Source organism: Piliocolobus tephrosceles, chromosome 20 (assembly GCF_002776525.5).
Source record: "Piliocolobus tephrosceles isolate RC106 chromosome 20, ASM277652v3, whole genome shotgun sequence".
In the NCBI taxonomy this organism is placed as follows: Eukaryota; Metazoa; Chordata; class Mammalia; order Primates; family Cercopithecidae; genus Piliocolobus; species Piliocolobus tephrosceles.
Genome location: NC_045453.1, coordinates 8,398,401 through 8,417,927, shown reverse-complemented (window position 1 = coordinate 8,417,927; position 19,527 = coordinate 8,398,401). Strand labels below are relative to the sequence as shown.

The 19,527-nt window shown below is 48.3% G+C and overlaps 1 protein-coding gene across 1 annotated transcript in view; it reads left to right on the top strand.

The window, feature by feature from the left end:
* The window catches only part of LOC111548251 (fer-1-like protein 4), a 52,931-nt gene that overhangs the window by 8,169 nt on the left and 25,235 nt on the right, over positions 1-19,527 (top strand). The window contains 10 exon segments of the mRNA XM_023220636.1: positions 246-346; positions 3,630-3,717; positions 3,792-3,908; positions 16,302-16,454; positions 17,476-17,629; positions 17,759-17,883; positions 18,308-18,442; positions 18,558-18,731; positions 19,155-19,271; positions 19,366-19,527. Coding sequence (XP_023076404.1) covers positions 246-346; positions 3,630-3,717; positions 3,792-3,908; positions 16,302-16,454; positions 17,476-17,629; positions 17,759-17,883; positions 18,308-18,442; positions 18,558-18,731; positions 19,155-19,271; positions 19,366-19,527 — 1,326 coding nt within the window.

Genomic DNA, 19,527 nt, shown 5'->3' with positions numbered 1-19,527 from the left:
ATTCAGAATTGCTGGACCCAGGAAGGGGCTGGATGAAGGAGATGGAGAGAGATACTGCCGGTGGGGTCCCACATTTGGTGGAGCCAGTAGGGGGCTAGAAAGATGGAACCATCAACCTGATGGAGCCAAAGAAGGGCACGCCAAGAGGTGTGGTCGTGAGTGGGTGGGGCCTTGGGTTGGGTGTGGTCTACAAGAGGTCGGAGTCAGGGACTCTCAAGACTCTGACCCTCTTGCATGTTGGGCAGGACCAGGGGCTGCAGGAGGTTGAGAGACTGCTGCGCAGGCCGGGGCCTGGTGCCTGTGCACAGCTCAAGCAGGCACTGGAAGAGCTGGTGGCTGGGAGCAGGTAAACTGAGAGCCACCCCTATTGCTGCCTGTACTTGGGCCAACTCCAGGGCAAGGGAGACTCTTGGTGGCTGTCTGGACCCCAGGGTGGCTTGCAGCTGCATTTGCTCTGCACCTTACAGAAGAATGAGAAGACAATTATTCCTATCCAGGGAGCTGATGAGATTATTGGGGGTTAGGTTTCCCCCGGATCCTCTGGCACCTCAGCTGTTTTCAATCTCCATGAGTTCCCTTTCCCACACTTCTAGAGGCTTATCCCGTGTCTCTTTTCAAATCTCCTCGCCTCCTTTCTTCCACACTTGTTCCTGCTAATCACCTTCCCACACCCAGTCCACCTCCTTGCTGGCTTCTGCATCCATCTGCTCTCCTCCTTGCCTGCTCCAGTGACCGCAGCTGTGATCTGAATTTCATCACTGGAGGAATTAGCTCTGTAATTGTCAATTTTCTCCCCATCATCATTGATTGGTCCCTAGTTACCAGGTCATTGCTGTAACCACATAAACATGTTTGGCCGGGCGTGGTGGCTCACACCCATAATCCCAGCACTTTTGGAGGTTGAGGCGGGCAGATCATTTGAGGTCAGGAGTTCAAGACCAGCCTGGCCAACATGGTGAAACTCCATCTCTACGAGAAAAATACCAAAATTAGCCGGGCATAATGGTGGGTTCCTCCCAGCTACTTGAGAGGCTGAGGCAGGAGAATCACTTGAATCTGGGAGGTGGAGGTTGCAGTGAGCTAAGATCGTGCCACTGCACTCCAGCCTAGGCGACAGAGTGAGACTCTGTCTCAAAACAAACAAACAAAAAACCCAAAAAACCATGTTCTAGTTACTTCCATTTTTGACCTTCACTACGGCCCTGAATTCCATAACCTGCTCCAGGTACTTAAGTGATTTTTGGATCCTCTTCTCAAAAGGGTACTTTATTTGATAACTATTTATGGCACGTACTATACCAGACACTGTTTTAGGCATAGGAATGTCAGTGAAAAAGCATTCCTGCCCACAAAAATCCCTGAAGTTGGCAAGGCACAATGGCTCACTGCTGTAGTCCCAGCTACTTGGGGGAGGCTGAAGTGGGAAGATCTTGAGCCCAGGAGTTCAAGGCTGCAGTGAACCATGATTACGCCACTCCACTCTAGCCTGGGTGACAGAATGGGACCCTGACTCTAAAAAAAAACACCCTGAAGCTTACGTTTGGGTGTAGAGGTTGGGGATGGGTGGAGACATGTAAAATAAGCATGTAAACAGATAGAAAAATACTAAGTAGGATAAGTGTTAAGGAAGAACACGAAGCAAGGAAGCATTAGAAAGGTATTGCAATTTCAGAAAGGGTGTGGAGGGGAGGCCACTGTGAAGGTGACATGAAGACAGAGGAGCAAGCCGTGCCTGTAATGGTGTTCCAGGTGGAAGGGACAGTATGCCTGGAGTGTTTGAAGAGGAGCACAGAACCAGTGTGACTGTGGTAGTGTGACATAGTAGAAGACACTGGAGGAGGCTGGGGGAAGGAGAATGATGGTGGGGAGGGACAGATCCTGTGGGAGCCTCACAAGCCATTTTAATGACTTTGGCTGCTTCTCTGAGTGAGATGAGGGGGCAGTGAATGTTTTGAAAAGGAAAAAGATACACTCTAACACATAGATCTTTAAAAGGGATCAGTAGGGGAGGAAGCAGAGAGATTACTAAAGGGGCTGTTATAATCCAGGTGACAGGTGATGATGAACTGATCTAGGGGATGGTTGCAGTGGAGATGGAGTGCTGTGACTGGATTCAAGAGAAAATTTGGAATTGGGGGTGATACTTCAGGACTTGCTAAGATTTTGGCTTGTGGGCTGGGCGTGGTGACTCACACCTGGAATTCCAGCACTTTGGGAGGCCAAGATGGGAGGATGAATTTAGCCCAGGAGTTTGAGACCAACCTGAACAATATGGGTAGACATTGTCTCTGTGAAAAATACAAAAGTTAGCTGGGTGTGGTGGTGCACACCTGTAGTCCCAGCTACTCAGGGGGCTGAGATGGGAGGATGGTTTGAGTCCAGGAGGCTAAGGCTGCACCAACCACATAGTTATGCAAGCCAAAATCTTTTTTTGGATAAAAGAAAAAAAAATATGTTTTCAATAGAAAAAAAAAGGAGAAGGTCTGATGGAAGCAGGGATGAGGTAGGATCTGAGGGAAGGCAGATAGTAGGAGCTCAGTTTGAGACGTGTTAACTGTGAGATTCTTATTGAATTGTAAGTGGACATGTGTGGTACGCAGTTAGCTATATAAGTTGAGTTCTGAGGAGAATTCTAAACTGGAAATGTCAATTTGGGAGCTGTCATTATGTAGATGGAGCTGGATAACAGCATTAAGGGAGCATAGAAAAAAGAAATCTGAGAACCTAGAGCGCTCCAGCATTTAGAGGTAGGGAGGAAGCAGGGACTCAGCCAAGGAGCCTCATCAGGAGAGGCAGTGAGGTGGGAGGCTGTAGGTGGTTACTTTTCTGTTCTCACCATGCTCAACCTTTCAGTGTTAGTAGTCACAGTTGTTTTACCATGTTGGTCAGGGTGGTCTCGAACTCCTGACCTCGAGTGATTCACCACCTGTCTCAGCCTCCCTAAGTGCTGGGATTACAGGCCTGAGCCACTGCATGTGGCCAGATTCTGGATATTTTTTGAAGGTAGAGCATAAAGAATTTGCTGATGAATTGATGTGGAATATGAGAGAAAGAGCAGTGAAGGATGAAAGATGAAAGCAGAACTTTCAAGTTCTGAGGTGAAACAGGGTTTTTTGTTTTGTTTTGTTTTTTGTTTTTTTGCAGCGGTGGGGGGGGTGGGTTATTGGAAATTATGCGTTTGGCTTGGGAATGTAATGTTCAAGCTATATGTTAGCCAACCTGGTGGAGACTTAAACCATACCATCGTCGTCACATTGTAAGCTTCAATGTGTTTAGGAATCCCCTAGGGCATAAAGGCAGCTTTTGATTCAGCAGGGCCTGGGGTGGGGCTGAGGTCCTGCAGTTTTAAATAGCCTGCAGGTGATACCAATGCTGTTGGTCCATGGGCCACACCTGGGGTAGCCAGGGTAGTAGATGGTTAAATATTAGCAAGCTCTGGCGCTCAAGAGCAAGGCTGGCCTTGATGAATTTGGGAGTGGTCCAAATAGAGATAGGCCATCTTTGCAGGAGAAAGGGTGCCTCTTCAGAGCACAAGACTGAGAGGACTATGAGGGAGGCTGGGGTGGGAGGTCAGCATCCTCTCCTTTCCTTTGACTCCTGTCTGCTGTGCACATCCCTGCTCACTGCAGACAGTTTTGCCGCGGTGCAGAGCGCAGGACGATGACCCGGCCCAATACCCTGGATCGATGCCGAGGGAAACTCCTGGTGCACAGCCTGGTACGGCCTGGGGGAAGGGACTCAGGGGCGCCTATCTGGGGCCTTCCACTCATGCTGTCTTTTTGCCCTCCCAGAACCTTTTGGCTAAACAAGGACTGCGACTTCTACGCGGCCTGAGACGGGGCAACGTGCAAAAGAAGGTGGCATTGGCCAAGAAGCTCCTGGCTAAACTGCGCTTTCTGGCTGAGGAGGTAATGCCTTGCCCACCCCACTTTCCTGCCATGTACACACTTTCCCCTGAGTTTTATGGACCATTCCAGAGGCCTTAGGCCAGTGTGACATAACATTTTTCCTTTGGAATGATGCCAGGGCTGGGACTTACTGCTGTGGGCATAGGACCAAGATCCATTTGCAGTAGCCAAGGGTAAGGACGAGAATTCTATAATCCAGCAGAGACCCAGGGAACATTTAGGATCTCTTTAGATGAAGATTTGAGAATAAGCTGCCTTGAGCATGACCTCCCTTGTCTGAAGCACTAAATATGACATGTGTGAAGGGTGAAGGGAGTTGACAGGAGCAGAAACTGAGGGTTAGAAATGGAAAGTGACTGGTCCACCATGCTCCAGCTGCTTAAGACGGAAGCTCAGTCCTTCCCAAAGGCACAGGATGTTTAGACCGCTTGGGCCAGTAGGTTCTCAAACAGTGAGGAAGTGTAGTCTCAGACCTTACAGGATAAATTGGAGTTGGGCAATTGAGAAACAAAAAAATCGCATGTACAAAGGCCTAGAACTGAGAAGCCTGGGCAGCTGAAAGACAGAGCGTTGGACGAAGAGATGGGACACTTTTTTGTTTTTAAGAAGGAGTCTCACTCTGTCGCCCAGCCTGGAATGCAGTGGTGCGGTCTCGGCTCACTGTAACCTCCGCCTCCCGGGTCCAAGCAATTCTCCTGCGTCAGCCTCCTGAGTAGCTGGGATTACAGGCACCTGCCACCATGCCTGGCTAATTTATTTTATTCTTAGTAGAGATGAGGTTTCACTATGTTGTTCAGGCTGGTCTCGAACTGATCTCAATCCGCCCACCTCAGCCTCCCAAAGTGCTGGGATTACATGTGTGAGCCACTGAACATTTAACATTATCTTAAATGATGGTGCAAAATTGCTTTTAAAATTATGGGTGGTGGCTCACCCTATAATTGTAGCACTTTGGGAGGCTGAGGCAGGAGGATCACTTGAGCGCAGGAGTTTGAGACCAGCTTGGGCAGCAAGGTGAGACCCTGTCTCTACAAAAATTAGCTGGCTGTGGTGGTGCACACCTAGAGTCCCAGCTACTCCGGAGGCTGAGGTGGGAGGGTTGCTTGAGCTCAGGCAGTCGAGGTTACAGTGAGCTAAGTTGGCACCCCTGCATCCCAGCCTGGGAAACAGAGTGAGACTCTGTCTCAAAGAAAAAATTGTGTTGAAAGCCTCCTTTTGTCATCTGACATTTACGATTTTTTTATGAGTCCAGGTGCAGTGGCTCATGCCTATAATCCCAGCACTTCGGGAGGCCAAGGTGGGCAGATCACCTAATCTGAGGTCAGGAGTTCAAACCAGCCTGGCCAATGTGGCAAAATCCTGTCTCTACAAAAAAAAAAAAGAAAAAGAAAAATTAGCCGGGCGTGGTGGCGTGCACCTGTAATCCCAGCTGCTTGGGAGGCTGAGGCAGGAGAGTTGCTTGAACCCGGGAGGTAGAGGTTGCAGTGAGCCAAGATCAGGCCACTGCACCCCAGCCTGGGCAACAGAGTGAGACTCCGTCTTAAAAAAATAAAAAAATTTCTTTGGGAGGCCGAGACGGGCGGATCACGAGGTCAGGAGATCGAGACCATCCTGGCTAACATGGTGAAACCCCATCTCTACTAAAAAAATACAAAAATCTAGCCGGGCGAGGTGGCGGGCACCTGTAGTCCCAGCTACTCCGGAGGCTGAGGCAGGAGAATGGCGTGAACCCGGGAGGCGGAGCTTGCAGTGAGCTGAGATCCAGCCACTGCACTCCAGCCTGGGCAACAGAGCGAGACTCCGTCTCAAAAAAATAAAATAAAATAAAGTAAAATAAAAAAATTTTACTTTGAACCCGCCTCCTGGGTTCAAGCAATTCTCCTACCTCAGCTTCCTGAGTAGCTGGGATTACAGGAACATGCCACCACACCCGGCTAATTTTTTTTTCTGTTTTTATTAGAGACAGGGTTTTGCCATGTTGGCCAGGCTAGTCTTGAACTCCTGACCTCAGCTGATCCACCTCAGCCTCCCAAAGTGCTGGGATAACAGGCATGAGCCACTGCGCCTGGCAAATAAAATTTTTTGTGGCCAGACACAGTGGCTGATGCCTGTAATCCCAACACTGTGGGATCCTCCAAAGTGAGAGGATCACCTGAGCCCAGGAGTTTAACACCAAGCTGGGCAAAACAGTGAGGCCTCATCTCCTCAAAAAACAAAAAAACAAAATTAGCCAGGTGTGGTGGCGCACGCCTGTAGTCCCAACTACTCAGGAGGCTGAGGTAGGAGGATTGCTTGAGCCTGGGAGGTTTAAGCTACAATGAACTGTGATTGTGCCACTGCACTCCATCCTGGGTGACAGAGTGAGACCCTGTCTCAAAAATAAATACAAATAAAAAATTTTCATGGTATAAATGTGCATTCTGAAATAATGTAGTTCTGTGTTGCTGTTTTTCATATTTTATGTTATTTTGCTTTTTAAATATGTGCATGAGATTTATCCACATCATTGCATGTAGCTGTAATTTTTCAATTTTCATTGCCATATGACATATCGTATACTACAGTGTGGCCCGGCACAGTGGCTCATGCCTATATCCCAGCACTTTGGGAGGCTGAGGCGGGAGGATCACGAGATCAAGAGATGGAGACCAACCTGGCGAAACGCCATCTCTACTAAAAATACAAAAATTAGCCAGGCATGGTACCTGTAATCCCAGCTACTTAGGAGGCTGAGGCAGGGAGAATTGCTTGATCCTGAGAGGTGGAGGCTGCAGAGAGCTGAGATTGGGCCACTGCACTCCAGCCTGGGTGATGGAGCAAGACTCTGTCTCAAAATAAAAATAGGCTGGGCGCAGTGGCTCACTCCTGTAATCCCAGCACTTTGGGAGGCTGAGGCAGGTGGATCACAAGGTCGGGAGATCGAGACCATCCTGGCTAAGAGGGTGAAATGCCATCTCTACTAAAAATACAAAACATTAGCCGGGCATGGTGGCAGGCGCCAGTAGTCCCAGCTACTCAGGAGGCTGAGGCAGGAGAATGGCGTGAATCTGGGAGGTGGAGCTTGCAGTGAGCCGAGATGGCACCACTGCACTCCAGCCTGGGCAAGAGTGGGAGACTGTCTCAAAAAAATAAATAAATAAAAATGATAAATAAACAAATAAAAATAAAATAAATATACTCTAATGTACTGATCCATTGTGCTGTTGATGGGTATGTGAGATGTTCCCAATGGGTGGTGATTAGAAACAGTGCTTCTAGGCCGGGCACGGTGGCTCAAGCCTGTAATTCCAGCACTTTGGGAGGCCAAGACGGGCGGATCACGAGGTCAGGAGATCGAGACCATCCTGGCTAACACGGTGAAACCCCGTCTCTACTAAAAAAATACAAAGTGGAACTGAATGAAAAAAACTAGCCGGGTGAGGTGGCGGGCGCCTGTAGTCCCAGCTACTCGGGAGGCTGAGGCAGGAGAATGGTGTAAACCCAGGAGGCGGAGCTTGCAGTGAGCTGAGATCCGGCCACTGCACTCCAGCCTGGGCGACAGAGCGAGACTCCGTCTCAAAAAAAAGAAACAGTGCTTCCAAGACCATTTTTGTACACGTCCTGGTGCTTTTCTATGGCAGTGGTTCTCAAACTTTTTGGTCTCAGGACAGGTCTCAGATTATACCACTGCACTCCAGCCTGGGTGACAGAGAGACTCTATCTTAAAAAAAAAATTGGAGGTGGAGTCTTGCTGCAAGCTGTCAAGCTCACAATGGCGATACAAGATATATAGTTTCTCTGAAATTGTAATTTTATTCTGCCTCCTGGGTTCAAGTGATTCTCCTGCCTCAGCATTCCAAAGTGCTGGGATTACAGGTGTGAGCCACCACACCTAGCCAAAGTTGTAATTTTCTTGCTTTGTTTCTGATTCTAAGGGGAAAGCTTTCATTCTTTAACTTTTAAGTTTGATGTTAGCAGTGTTTTTCATAAATGCCCTTTATCAGGTTGAGGAAGTTCTCTTCTATTCCTAGTTTTGTGAGTGTTTTTATTGTGAAAGAGTGTTACATTTTATCAAACGTTTTTTCTGCATCTATTAAGATGAGCATGTTTTTTTTTTTTTCTTTTTTATTCTGTTACTGTGGTGTATTACACTGATTTTCCTTAGGTTGAACTATCCTTGCATTCATGAGATGAATTCCTTTTAACAATGGTGTATATCCATTTTTTTAATATGTCGTTGGATTTGGTTCAAGACTTTTGCATTTGTGTATTTATAAGGGATATTGCTTTGTAATTTTTCTTTTTAATTAAAAAAAAAATACTTAAAAAGTAGAGATGGGGTCTTCCTGTGTTGCCCAGGCTGGTTGCAAACTCCCAGGGCTCAAGGGATCCTCCCTGCCTCTGCCTCCCAAAGTGCTGGGATTACAGGCGTGAGTCAACCACGCCCAGCATGTAATGATTTGATGTCTTTTCTTGTGATTTTTAAATCTATGATATCAAGGTAAAGCTGGCTTCATAGAAGGAGTTAGGAAGTGTTCCTCACTCTTCTATTTTTTGGAAGAGTTTGAAAAGGATTGGCATAAATCTTCAAATGTTTGGTAGAATTCACCAGTGAAGGCATCCGGTCTTGGACTTTTTTGGGGAAGTTTTTGACTGCTGAGTCAAATTTTATAACTTCATTTTAGATAATCTAATTTGCTATTTTATACTTGTTCATGGTATTGTCTTATAATCCTTTTTATTTCTGTAAGGTTGCTAGTAATGTCCTCCCTTTCATCTCTGATTTTAGATATTTGTGTTTGTGTGTGTGTGTGTGTGTGCGTGATGCAGTCTCTCTCTGTCACCAGGCTGGAGTGCAGTGGCACAATCTCAGCTCCCCGCACCTCTGCCTGATTACAGGTGTGAGCCACCACACCCGGCCAGCCTAGTCTTTTTAAATTTACTGTTTTGTGATTTAACATATGATCTATACTGAAGAATGTTCCATGGGTGCTTGAGAAGAATGTGTATTCTGCTGTTATGATGAAGTATTTTGTATGTGTCTTCTAGGTATAGTTGGTTAGTATTGTTTTAAGTTTATTTCCTTAATAATATTCTGTGTAAATGTTCCATCTGCTATTGTAAGTGGTATATACTGAAGACTCCAACTATTGTAGAACTGTTTGCCTGATGTATTTAAAATTTCTATTTTCATTTGGTTCCAGTTTTCAACTGTTTGCTGAAATCACCCATCTTTTAATTCTTGTGTACTTTCCTCACTAAATCATTTAGATTTCTGTCAGTTATTTTAATAATTGTTGTCTAATTATTCCAACATCTGGGTTATCTATGTGTCTGCTTCTATTGATTATTTCCTCTTGAGCATGAGTTTTTTTTTTTTTTTGAGATGGAGTCTCTCTCTGTCACCCAGGCTGGAGTGCAGTGGCTCAATCTCTGCTCACTGCAAGCTCCACCTCCAGGGTTCGAGCCATTCTCCTGCCTCAGCCTCCCGAGTAGCTGGGACTACAGGCACCTGGCTAATTTTTTTTGTATTTTTAGTAGAGATGGAGTTTCATCGTGTTAGCCAGGATGGTCTCAATCTCCTGACCTAGTGATCCGCCCACCTCAGCCTCCTAAAGTGCTGGAATTACAGGTGTGAGCCACCACGCCCGGCTTTTTGCTTTAACTCTGTCCCGTAATTTTTTTTATCATATGCCTGGATTTTTGTATAAAAGAACATTAGTGACTAAAATAATATATATGTCCAGGAAATGGCATTTCTTTTCTTACACTAGGCCTCACTCTCTAGAGTGAGGACCGAGTCATTATGCTTTGTATTTGAAATGGGCTGAGTTGTGAATTTGGTTTGGTTCAGTTCACTTTGGGCTTCAGATGTTTTTTGAAGGATCAGGATTGTCCTTTCATCCAGGTTTAGGATTGAGAACTGGCAAGATTCCAGAAATCTGTTTCTCTTTCACACCCAAACTGCCAGTTCTCCAACCCTGGGTAAGCTCTCCCTGCTTTACAAACCACCAACCAGGTTTTTGGGTTGCTGGGGCATTCTCTATGCTTTTTGAGTCTGCTTCCTTTCCTCTGCACCTTGTTAGTCCTGCTTTTCCTCCCCTGACCTCTGGGGGGTCCCCACCTTACATTGTAAAAGTCTAGAATGCATCAGAGGGGTCCTCTTGTCTCTCCAGCTGAGCCTGTAGCATCTGATAGCTGAAAGCCTAGTGGAAGAGGTTTCTCTCAGCCCTTCTATCTCACCCTCAGCCTTCAAAAGATGAAATCCCAGAGGGCCACTTCTGAGTTTTTTAATTCTCTTCCCTACCACCTCCTTCTTAGGGTGGTTACTTTGCACTTTTTTTGAGACGGAGTTTTGCTCTTGTTGCCCAGGCTAGAGTGAAATGTCATGATCTCAGCTCACTGCAACCTCCACTTCCTGGGTTCAAGCAATTCTTCTGCCTCAGCCTCCCAAGCAGCTGGGATAACAGGCATGTGCCACTATGCCTGGCTTTTTTTTTTTTTTTAAGTAGAGATGGAGTTTCACCATGTTGGTCAGGCTGGTCTCGAACTCTTGATCTCAAGAGATCCACCTGCCTCAGCCTCCCAAAGTGCTGGGGTTAGAGGCGTGAGCCACCGTGCCTGGCCTACTCTGCGCTTTCAAGAAACCTTACATGCCTCAGAAAGATCTCAGCTCTCCTTCCCTGTTCCCAGCTTTCTGCATACCGCTCCTTAGCTCTAGGTGAAGATCCATAGAAAAGAGTTGGAAGGTATAGAAAGACATACTTTGTGGCTGTGGTCCCTGGGATTCTCATCTGGCATGCTACCTCACACATAGTCATTAAAAGTCTCTTAAAAGTGGGGAGTTTCTCCTTGTCCCCATTTCTGATGTTCCTTTTTACTACTGCTGTTCTGCCAGAAGTGGGAGTAGCAGCTGGAGGTCTCTCCTTGACTATGAAGAACTCGTCATTTTCTGGAGTTTAGTTGGTACAGGTTTCTTTGAATCCCCACTTCTCTGATGTGTTTTTTAAAATACGATTTTTAGTCTGGGCAACATAGGGAGACCCCCATCTCTACAAAAAAATAAAACTAACGAGGCGTGGTGGCAAGCACCTGTAGTCCCAGCTACTTGGGAGGCTGAGGAGGGAGGATTGCTTGGGCCTCAGGGTTTGAGGCTGCAGTAAGCCATAATCGTGCCACTGCACTCCAGCCTGGGTGAAAGAGAGAAATCCTGTATCCAAAAAATTATATATATATGTATATGTGTGTGTATATATATGTATATATATATGTGTGTATATATGTATGTGTATATATGTGTGTATACATAAGTGTGTGTGTATATATATGTATGTGTATATATACCCCCACGTGTGTGTGTGTGCATAATTTTATAATTTATTTAGGTTATTTTTGTTGTTAGGGTGTAAGTCTTTTTGTTGTTGTTGAGACACAGTCTGGCTCTGTCGCCCAGGTTGGAGTGTGGTGGTGCAATCTTGGCTCACTGCAACATCTGCCTCCCAGGTTCAAGTGATTCTCCTGCCTCAGTTTCATGAGTACCTGGGATTACAGTCATGTGCCACCACATCTGGCTAATTTTTGTATTTTTAGTAGTAATGAGGTTTCACCATATTGGTCAGGTTGGTCTCAAACTCCTGACCTCAGGTGATCCACCCGCCTCGGCCTCCCAAAGTACTTGGATTACAGATGTGAGCCACTGTGCCAGGCCAGGAGTGAGGGTTTCTACATCCAACGAATAGTGCACCCCTCCACTGATTTTTTTTTTTTTGAGATGGAGTCTCGCTCTGTTGCCCAGGCTGGAGTGCAGTGGTGCAATCTCGGCTCACTGCAACCTCCGCCTCCTGGGTTCAAGAGATTCTCCTGCCTCAGCTTCCCGAGTAGCTGGGATTACAGGTGCCTGCCGCCATGCCCAGCTAATTTTAGTATTTTAGTAGAGACGGGGTTTCACTGTGTTGGCCAGGTTTGTCTCAAACTCCTGACCTCGTGATCCACCTGCCTCGGCCTCCCAAAGTGCTGGGATTATAAGCGAGAGCCACCACGCCCGGCCCTCTACTGATTTAAAAAAAAAAAATTACAGTGTTTTCCTCTGATGTACAATTTACATACAATGAAGTGTACAAATACATATATATTTTTAAGACAGAGTCTCACTCTGTCACTTAGGCTAGAGTGTGGTGGCAAGACCTTAGCTCACTGCAACTTCTGCCCCTAAGCTCAAGTAATTCTTCTGCCTCAGCCTCCTGAGTAGCTGGGATTACAGGCGTGGGCCACCATGCCTGCTAATTTTTGTATTTTTAGTAGAGATGTATTTTGCCATGTTGGCCTGGCTGGTCTTGAACTCCTAGACTCACACGATCTGGCCACCTCGGCCTCCCAAAGTGCTGGGATTACAGGCATGAGTCAGCATGTCTGACCAAGTGTACAAATCTTAGCTACACATTTGCTGAATTTTGGCAAATATATGTATCTGTGTAACCCAAATCCCTATCAAGATCTAGAATACTACTTTCACCCAGAGTTGTTCCTTTGTTCCTTCCCAGTCTCCATTCACACCCCTAGAGATAACTACTGTTTTTTTAAATATTTTTTATTATAATTTTGCCTGTTCTAGATTTTAATACAATGAAATCATGCCATATATAGAGTCAATTCTTGTTACTGGTGGTCGTCATAGTCTATAAAGTTGCTGCAAGTACTGAATTAGCAAATATTGAATCACTGCCCCCAGAGAAATACAGGGTTAGGTTCCCAGTGGGCGATGGTCACAATTTTTTGTCAACTGATCAGTACAAAACCTTGTTTTATGTGTGTTCATTTAAAGATATTTTCTTTTTTTTTTTTTTTTTGAGACAGAGTCTCTCTCTGTCGCCCAGGCTGGAGTGCAGCAGCACGATCTCGGCTGACTGCAAGCTCCGCCTCCCGGGTTCACGCCATTCTCCTGCCTCAGTCTCCCCAGTAGCTGGGACTACAGGCGCCCACCACCTTGCCCGGCTAGTTTTTTTGTATTTTTTAGTAGAGACGGGGTTTCACCGTGTTAGCCAGGATGGTCTGGATCTCCTGACCTCGTGATCCGCCCATCTCGGCCTCCCAAAGTGCTGGGATTACAGGCTTGAGCCACCGCGCCCAGCCAAGATACTTTCTTTAATATAATATATTGGCCGGCACAGTGGCTCACGCCTATAATCCCAGCACTTTGGAAAGCCGAGGTGGGTGGAATCACCTGAGGTCAGGAGTTCGAGACCAGGCTGGCCAGCATGGTGAAACCCCATCTCTACTAAAATATAAAAAAATAGCCAGGCGTGGTGGCCAGCACCTGCAGTTCCAGCTACTCTGGAAGCTAAGGCAGGAGAATAGCTTGAACCCGGAAGGTGGAGGTTGCAGTGAGCCTGAGATCATGCCACTGCACTTCAGCCTGGGTGACAGAAGGAGATTCTGTCTCAAAAAAAAAAACAAAAAAGCAAAACAGAAAAACGATGCTTACAGTATCAGAGCTCACAAAGGCAGAGTATTGCTTTATTACAACTCAGGGCCCTTCAAACTTTAAAAAAATGTCTTAGTGTGGTGGCTCACACCTATAATCCCAGCACTTTGGGAGGATGAGGCAGGCAAGTCACTTGAGGTCAGGAATTGAAGACCAGCCTGGCCAACAAGGTGAAACCCCCAGTCTATTAAAAACACAAAAAGCTGGGTGTGGTGGTATATGTCTGTAATCCCAGCTATTCAGGAAGCCGAGGCCAGAGAATCGCTTGAACATGAGAAGTAGAGGTTTCAGTGAGCTGAGATTGTGCAACTGCATTCCTCCAGCCTGGGTGACAGTAAGATTCCATCTAAAAAAAAAAAAAAAATCCCATTTCCCGTTTCGAGAAAAAAAATGCAGCTCACTGCCAGCACTCATTTAATTTTACATAAACTTGCTCTTTGAGGCAAAAGCAAATATGACTGATTTTCAATATGAAAATAAAATATAAAAACCTTACTTGGAGTTATTTCTAAACAGAGCTTGTCTCTAATCCTAATGTAGCAGAAGTATATATGATGTTACATTAGGATTGCAGACAAGAGTATTCTCAAGGCCAACAGGAAATGGGTTTAAAATTTTCTTTTTGTATTTTTAATAAACCAGAACATTTTTTGCATGACTCATTGTTGAAATTCTTTTTTTTTTTCTGACAGAGTCTTGCTCTTTTGCCCAGGCTGGAGTGTAGTGGTGCGATCTCGGCTCACTCTAACGTCCACCTCCCAGGTTCAAGTGATTCTCCTGCCTCAGCCTCCTGAGTAGCTGGGATTTATAGGCACGTACCACCATGCCCAGCTAATTTTTGTATTTTTAGTAGAGATAGGGTTTCACCTGCGGCCAGGCTGTTCTTGAACTCCTGACCTCAGGTGATCCGCCTGCCTCAGCCTCCCAAAGTGCTGGGATTATAGGCGTGAGCCACCGCACCCAGCCAATTGTTGAAAATCTTAAGATGAACTGGATGCTGCGACGGGCACCCTCTCGGTGTTGTTCCTTTATGGAACCCATGCCTGAATCTGCAGTATACAAATTTTAGGTGCCTCATTTGATCAGTCCCAGTGGGTTTTTTTTTTTTTTTTTTGAGACGGAGTCTCGCTCTGTTGCCCAGGCTGGAGTGCAGTGACATGATCCGCCACCATGCCCAGCTAATCTTTTGTATTTTTAGTAGAGACAGGGTTTCACCGTGTTAGCCAGGATGGTCTCGATCTCCTGACCTCGTGATCTGCCTGCCTCAGCCTCCCAAAGTGCTAAGACTACAGGCGTGAGCCACTATGCCCATCCTCAGCCACCACGCCTGGCCTCTCAATTATATCTCAAGTCCTCCTGTGTGCCAGGCTCTGTATTAGGCCCTGGGGGTCAGCCCCTCTTATATTCCTTGCCCTTTTGAGTCTTATGTTCTAGGGAGACAGACTATACATCTGTAAATGAATATGAAAACTAATTGTGATCTACAGGAATTGGTAAGAAAGAGGTTACAGAGGCTGACGGGGTGGAGGAGAACCTGCTTGGGTAAGGTGGTCAGGCAAGTCTTCTCTGCAAAGACAACATTGCAGCTGATACCCAGAGGATAGTGAGCAGTCAGTCAGCCAGCCATGGCAGAGTGGGTAGGAAGGGAGGACTCAAGGCAGGAAGACTGCTTAGGAGCCTGTCACAATTGCCTAGCCAATAGTGGATGGTCTCTCAGGTGGGCTAGGTGGCTCACATCTATAATCTCACCACTTTGGGAGGCTGAGGCGGGAGGATCGCTTAAGTCCAGGAGTTTGAGACCAGCCTGGACAACATAGTGTGACCCTATCTCTACAAAAAAATTGAACAATGAAAACATCTCCAGGCATGGTGGTGTGTGCCTGTAGTGCCAGCGATTTGGGAGGCTGAGGTGGGAGGATCGCTTGGGCCCAGGATGTTGAGCCTGCAGTAAGCCATGACTGTGCCACTGCACTCTAGCCTGGGCTACAGAAAAAAAAAAAAAAAAAAGCAGATGGTCTTGAAGTAGGGCAGGGAGGAAGGGAGAGAAGGGGGAAACTGCCAGGACTGGGTGATTGGATGTTGGAGGAGAAGAGTGTCACCAGCCTAGGTATTTGGCTGATGTGATGGGCACCACATGTGCACACTGTGCACATCGGGGAAGATTAGACTGGGGAGGAGGGAAAGGTGAAGAGACAAGGTTGGCACCAGCTACCATGTGCATGAGCCTTGAGGACATTATGCCTAGTGAACTGGGCCAGGCACAGGGGCACGCACTGTATGATTCCACTCATATGAGGACTTGTTATAGTCAAATCCAAACACAGAAAGAAGAATGGCAGCTGCCAGGGGCTGGAATGGAGAGTGGGGAACGGTGAAGTATGATTTAATGGGCAGAGTTTCTGTTCTGCAAGATGAAAAACGTGGGGTGAATGATGGGGATGGTTCCATAATAATGTGAATATATTTCATGCCCCTGAATGGTACATTTAAAAATGCTTAGGATGATGGTCAATTTTATAAGTAGTTTTCCACAATTAAAAAAAAAAAAAAAAAGCTAAGTGTGGTAGCTCATGCCTGTAATCTCAGCACTTCGGGAAGCCAAGGCAGGAGGATCTCTTAAGCTCAGGAGTTTGAGACGAGCCTAGGCAACATGGCCAAACCCCATCTCTACAAAAAATAATTAGCCAGGCATGGTGGCGTGTGCCTGTAGTCCCAGCTGCTTGAGAGGCTGAGGTGGGAGGGATGCTTGAGGCTGGGTGGTCAAGCTGCCGTGAGCCGTGATCGTGTCACTGCACTCATGCCTGGGCGACAGAGTGAGACCCTGTCTTGGGGAGATCAGAGCTGGAGTGGCCATTTGGTCCATTCAGTTCAAGCTGTGAGAGCAGGAGGGGTCGGCTCCTGATCCACCTCCGTGACCAGTTCTCCACCCACAGCCCCAGCCACCCCTCCCCGACGTGCTGGTCTGGATGTTCAGCGGGCGGCGCCGCGTGGCCTGGACCCGAATCCCTGCCCAGGATGTGCTGTTCTCTGTGGTCGAGGAGGAACGGGGTCGGGACTGTGGGAAGATCCAGAGTCTAATGCTCACGGTGAGGGGGCTTGCAGGTGAGGGGCCAGGAGAAGTGGAGTGGAGCTTACAGGGCAGGGGTAGGATAGGCCTTGGGTAGAGGCCTGTGCTTCCCAACTAGGGGCCCCTGAACGCTTTCCCATTGTCCAAAACGCCAGAAAGGGATTGTGCCTTTTCCTGGGGCAGCTTTGAAATCAGATAAACCCCAAATCTTCCCAACTCTGGGACTGCACAGGCCATTTTGCTGACTAGGCCCTGAGAGATAGGCAGCATACTCAAAACCGGAGAGTGTGTCTCACCCCTTACAAGTGTGGCTGGTCTGGCCGGGGGTAGTGGCTCATGCCTGTAGTCCCAGCACTTTGGGAGGCTGAGGCAGGCGGATCACCTGAGGTCAGGAGTTGGAGACCAGCCTGGCCAACATGGTGAAACCCCATCTCCAGTAAAAATACAAAAATTAGGTGGGCGTGGTGGTGTATACCTGTCATTCCAGCTACTAGGGCGGCTGAGGCAGGAGAATCGCTTGAACACAGGAGGTAGAGGTTGCAGTGAGCAGAGATCATGCCATTGCACTCCAGCCTGACAACAGAGTGAGACTCCATCTTAAAAAAAAAAAAAAAAAAAAAAAAAGTGTAGTTGGTTTGCGGGCCAAAGATTTCTAAATGAGGTGTCCCTGGAAAAGATACCGAAAAGGGTCTCTAGCAGGGAGAAGCTGTGACCCTTGGGGTTGGGGATGGGGAATGTAAATGTGTGGAGGGTAGAGGGGACAAAGGTGGGAGAGCAGAGCTCAGAGTGTAGTTAGGGGGTGTGGGGTACAGGAAGTGGCAGTGTTAGGGCAAGACGTGTAGGGAGTGAGAGCACGAGGGTCATGGCGTAGGGTGGAGGGCAGAAAGAGGGTAAGGCTGGGTAGGTAGGGAGTGGACTGGGAGTTTGGCATGGTGTAATGATGTGCAGTGGAGGTGTGCCCTGGGGAAGCAGGATTGCTAGGTCTAGCTGGGGTCATGAGAGGAGGCATTGGGGCCCTGACATGCCTTCTTCACATGCAGGCACCCGGGGCAGCCCCTGGTGAAGTCTGTGCCAAGCTGGAGCTCTTCCTGTGGCTCGGCCTGGGCAAGCAAGCCAAGGCCTGCACCTCTGAGTTGCCCCCGGATTTGCTGCCTGAGCCCTTGGTTGGGCTGCCCTCCAGCCTACACCGGGACGGTGAGTGCAGAGGGTGGGCAGGGCAGGTATAAGGCCCACCTCGATCTCTGCCCAAGGTGTGGGGCTCAGTCAGGGGACTTCAGTGGTTCCCCTGAGCAAACATGACACCTTCCTTGCCCCTCACCCCAGACTTTAGCTACTTTCAACTCCGGGCTCACTTGTACCAGGCCCGAGGTGTGCTGGCAGCAGACGACAGTGGCCTCTCGGACCCCTTTGCTCGAGTCCTCATCTCTACCCAGTGCCAGACCACACGGGTGAGGGCTGGGATGACATGTGGGTGGAAGGGACCCAGAAGGCAAGTTAGGGTGGGTCTGAGCTTTCCCCCAAGGCCCCTCTCTTCCCACCCTGGGTTTGCAGAGCAGGGTATCAGGATGGGGTACTAGATGGCCCTAACTTAGCAGGTGATGTAGAACTGGAGGTCTCAGCAGTGAGGAGTCGTTTTCTGGGGTTGACTTTAGGCCTGGACTCTGAGGGCAGCCAATTGCAATGGGTAGGCAGGGCTAGGAGGGGCCGGCTGCAACACCATCTGAAGATGCTTTAATCTTCTCACATCTCACTCTTCTTGTGACTAGCATTTACTTGAAGTATTCCTTCAGAGCAGAGGTGCTCACATGGCATGTGTGTTGGGAGCCTTCTCCTGATATCTGCTGCTACCCGCTTCTCTGTATGGCCCCCAAGGTCCTGGAGCAGACGCTGAGCCCTCTGTGGGATGAACTCCTGGTATTTGAGCAGTTGATCGTGGACGGGAGGAGGGAGCACCTGCAGGAGGAGCCTCCGTTAGTGATCATCAATGTCTTTGACCACAATAAGTTTGTGAGTGTGGCCTGGGCCCTCCCTGGGTTCCCGGCCATGAGTTTCCCCCTTGATGCCTACCTTCCCTGGCTCCTGAGCTTCTTCCCCTTTGTCTTCACTGCCCTGATCCCCCTAGGGCCCCCCTGTATTCCTGGGCAGGGCACTGGCTGCCCCGAGGGTAAAGCTGATGGAGGACCCATACCAACGCCCAGAGCTTCAGTTCTTCCCCCTGAGGAAGGGACCCCGGGCAGCCGGAGAGCTCATTGCTGTCTTTGAACTCATTGAACTGGACTACAGTGGCCGACTTGAGGTCAGTATGCCCTGGCATGGCTAGCACAGGCTGTCAGCCCAACTTGTTAGTCCATCAGGCCATCCAGCCCCAGGGAATATAAAACATGAGTGTGTCCCAGGACCAGCCTCCAGGTCTCTTATCCCCAGAGAACACAGACTATAGGTTTGTCCTGAGGTCACCTCATTGGACCGCTTGACCCCAAGGAACGTTACAAGTATTCACGTGCTAGGTTCACCTTGTTGGGCCATCCTGCGTGCCTCAGACACCCTGCTCCCTTCCTGCACGAAGCTGCTTCCCGAGACCCCCTCCCTTCCACCAGTTCAACCTTGGTTGGTTCCCGAGCATTTATACTTCACCAGCACCTCTCCATATCCCCTCCCCACACCTAGGCTTTTCCTCCTTTGGCCTGATTCCTCTTTGCCGTCTGTTTCTCTCCTACAGCCCTCAGTGCCCAGTGATGTGGAGCCCCAGGATCTGGCACCCCTGGTCGAGCCCCATTCTGGACGCCTGTCCCTTCCACCCAATGTGTGCCCAGTGCTCAGGGAGTTCCGTGTTGAGGTAGCACCAGGCACTCAAAGCCCCCTTGTTCCCCCACATCTGGGTTCCCGTTTGTCTGGTGCAGGCCCCTGAATCTACCACATCCTGACCCCAGGTGCTGTTCTGGGGTCTTAGGGGCCTTGGTCGTGTGCATCTGTTCGAGGTGGAGCAGCCCCAGGTTGTACTGGAGATGGCTGGGCAACGTGTGGAGTCTGAGGTCCTGGCCAGCTACCGTGAGAGCCCCAATTTCACTGAGCTTGTCAGGCATCTGACAGTG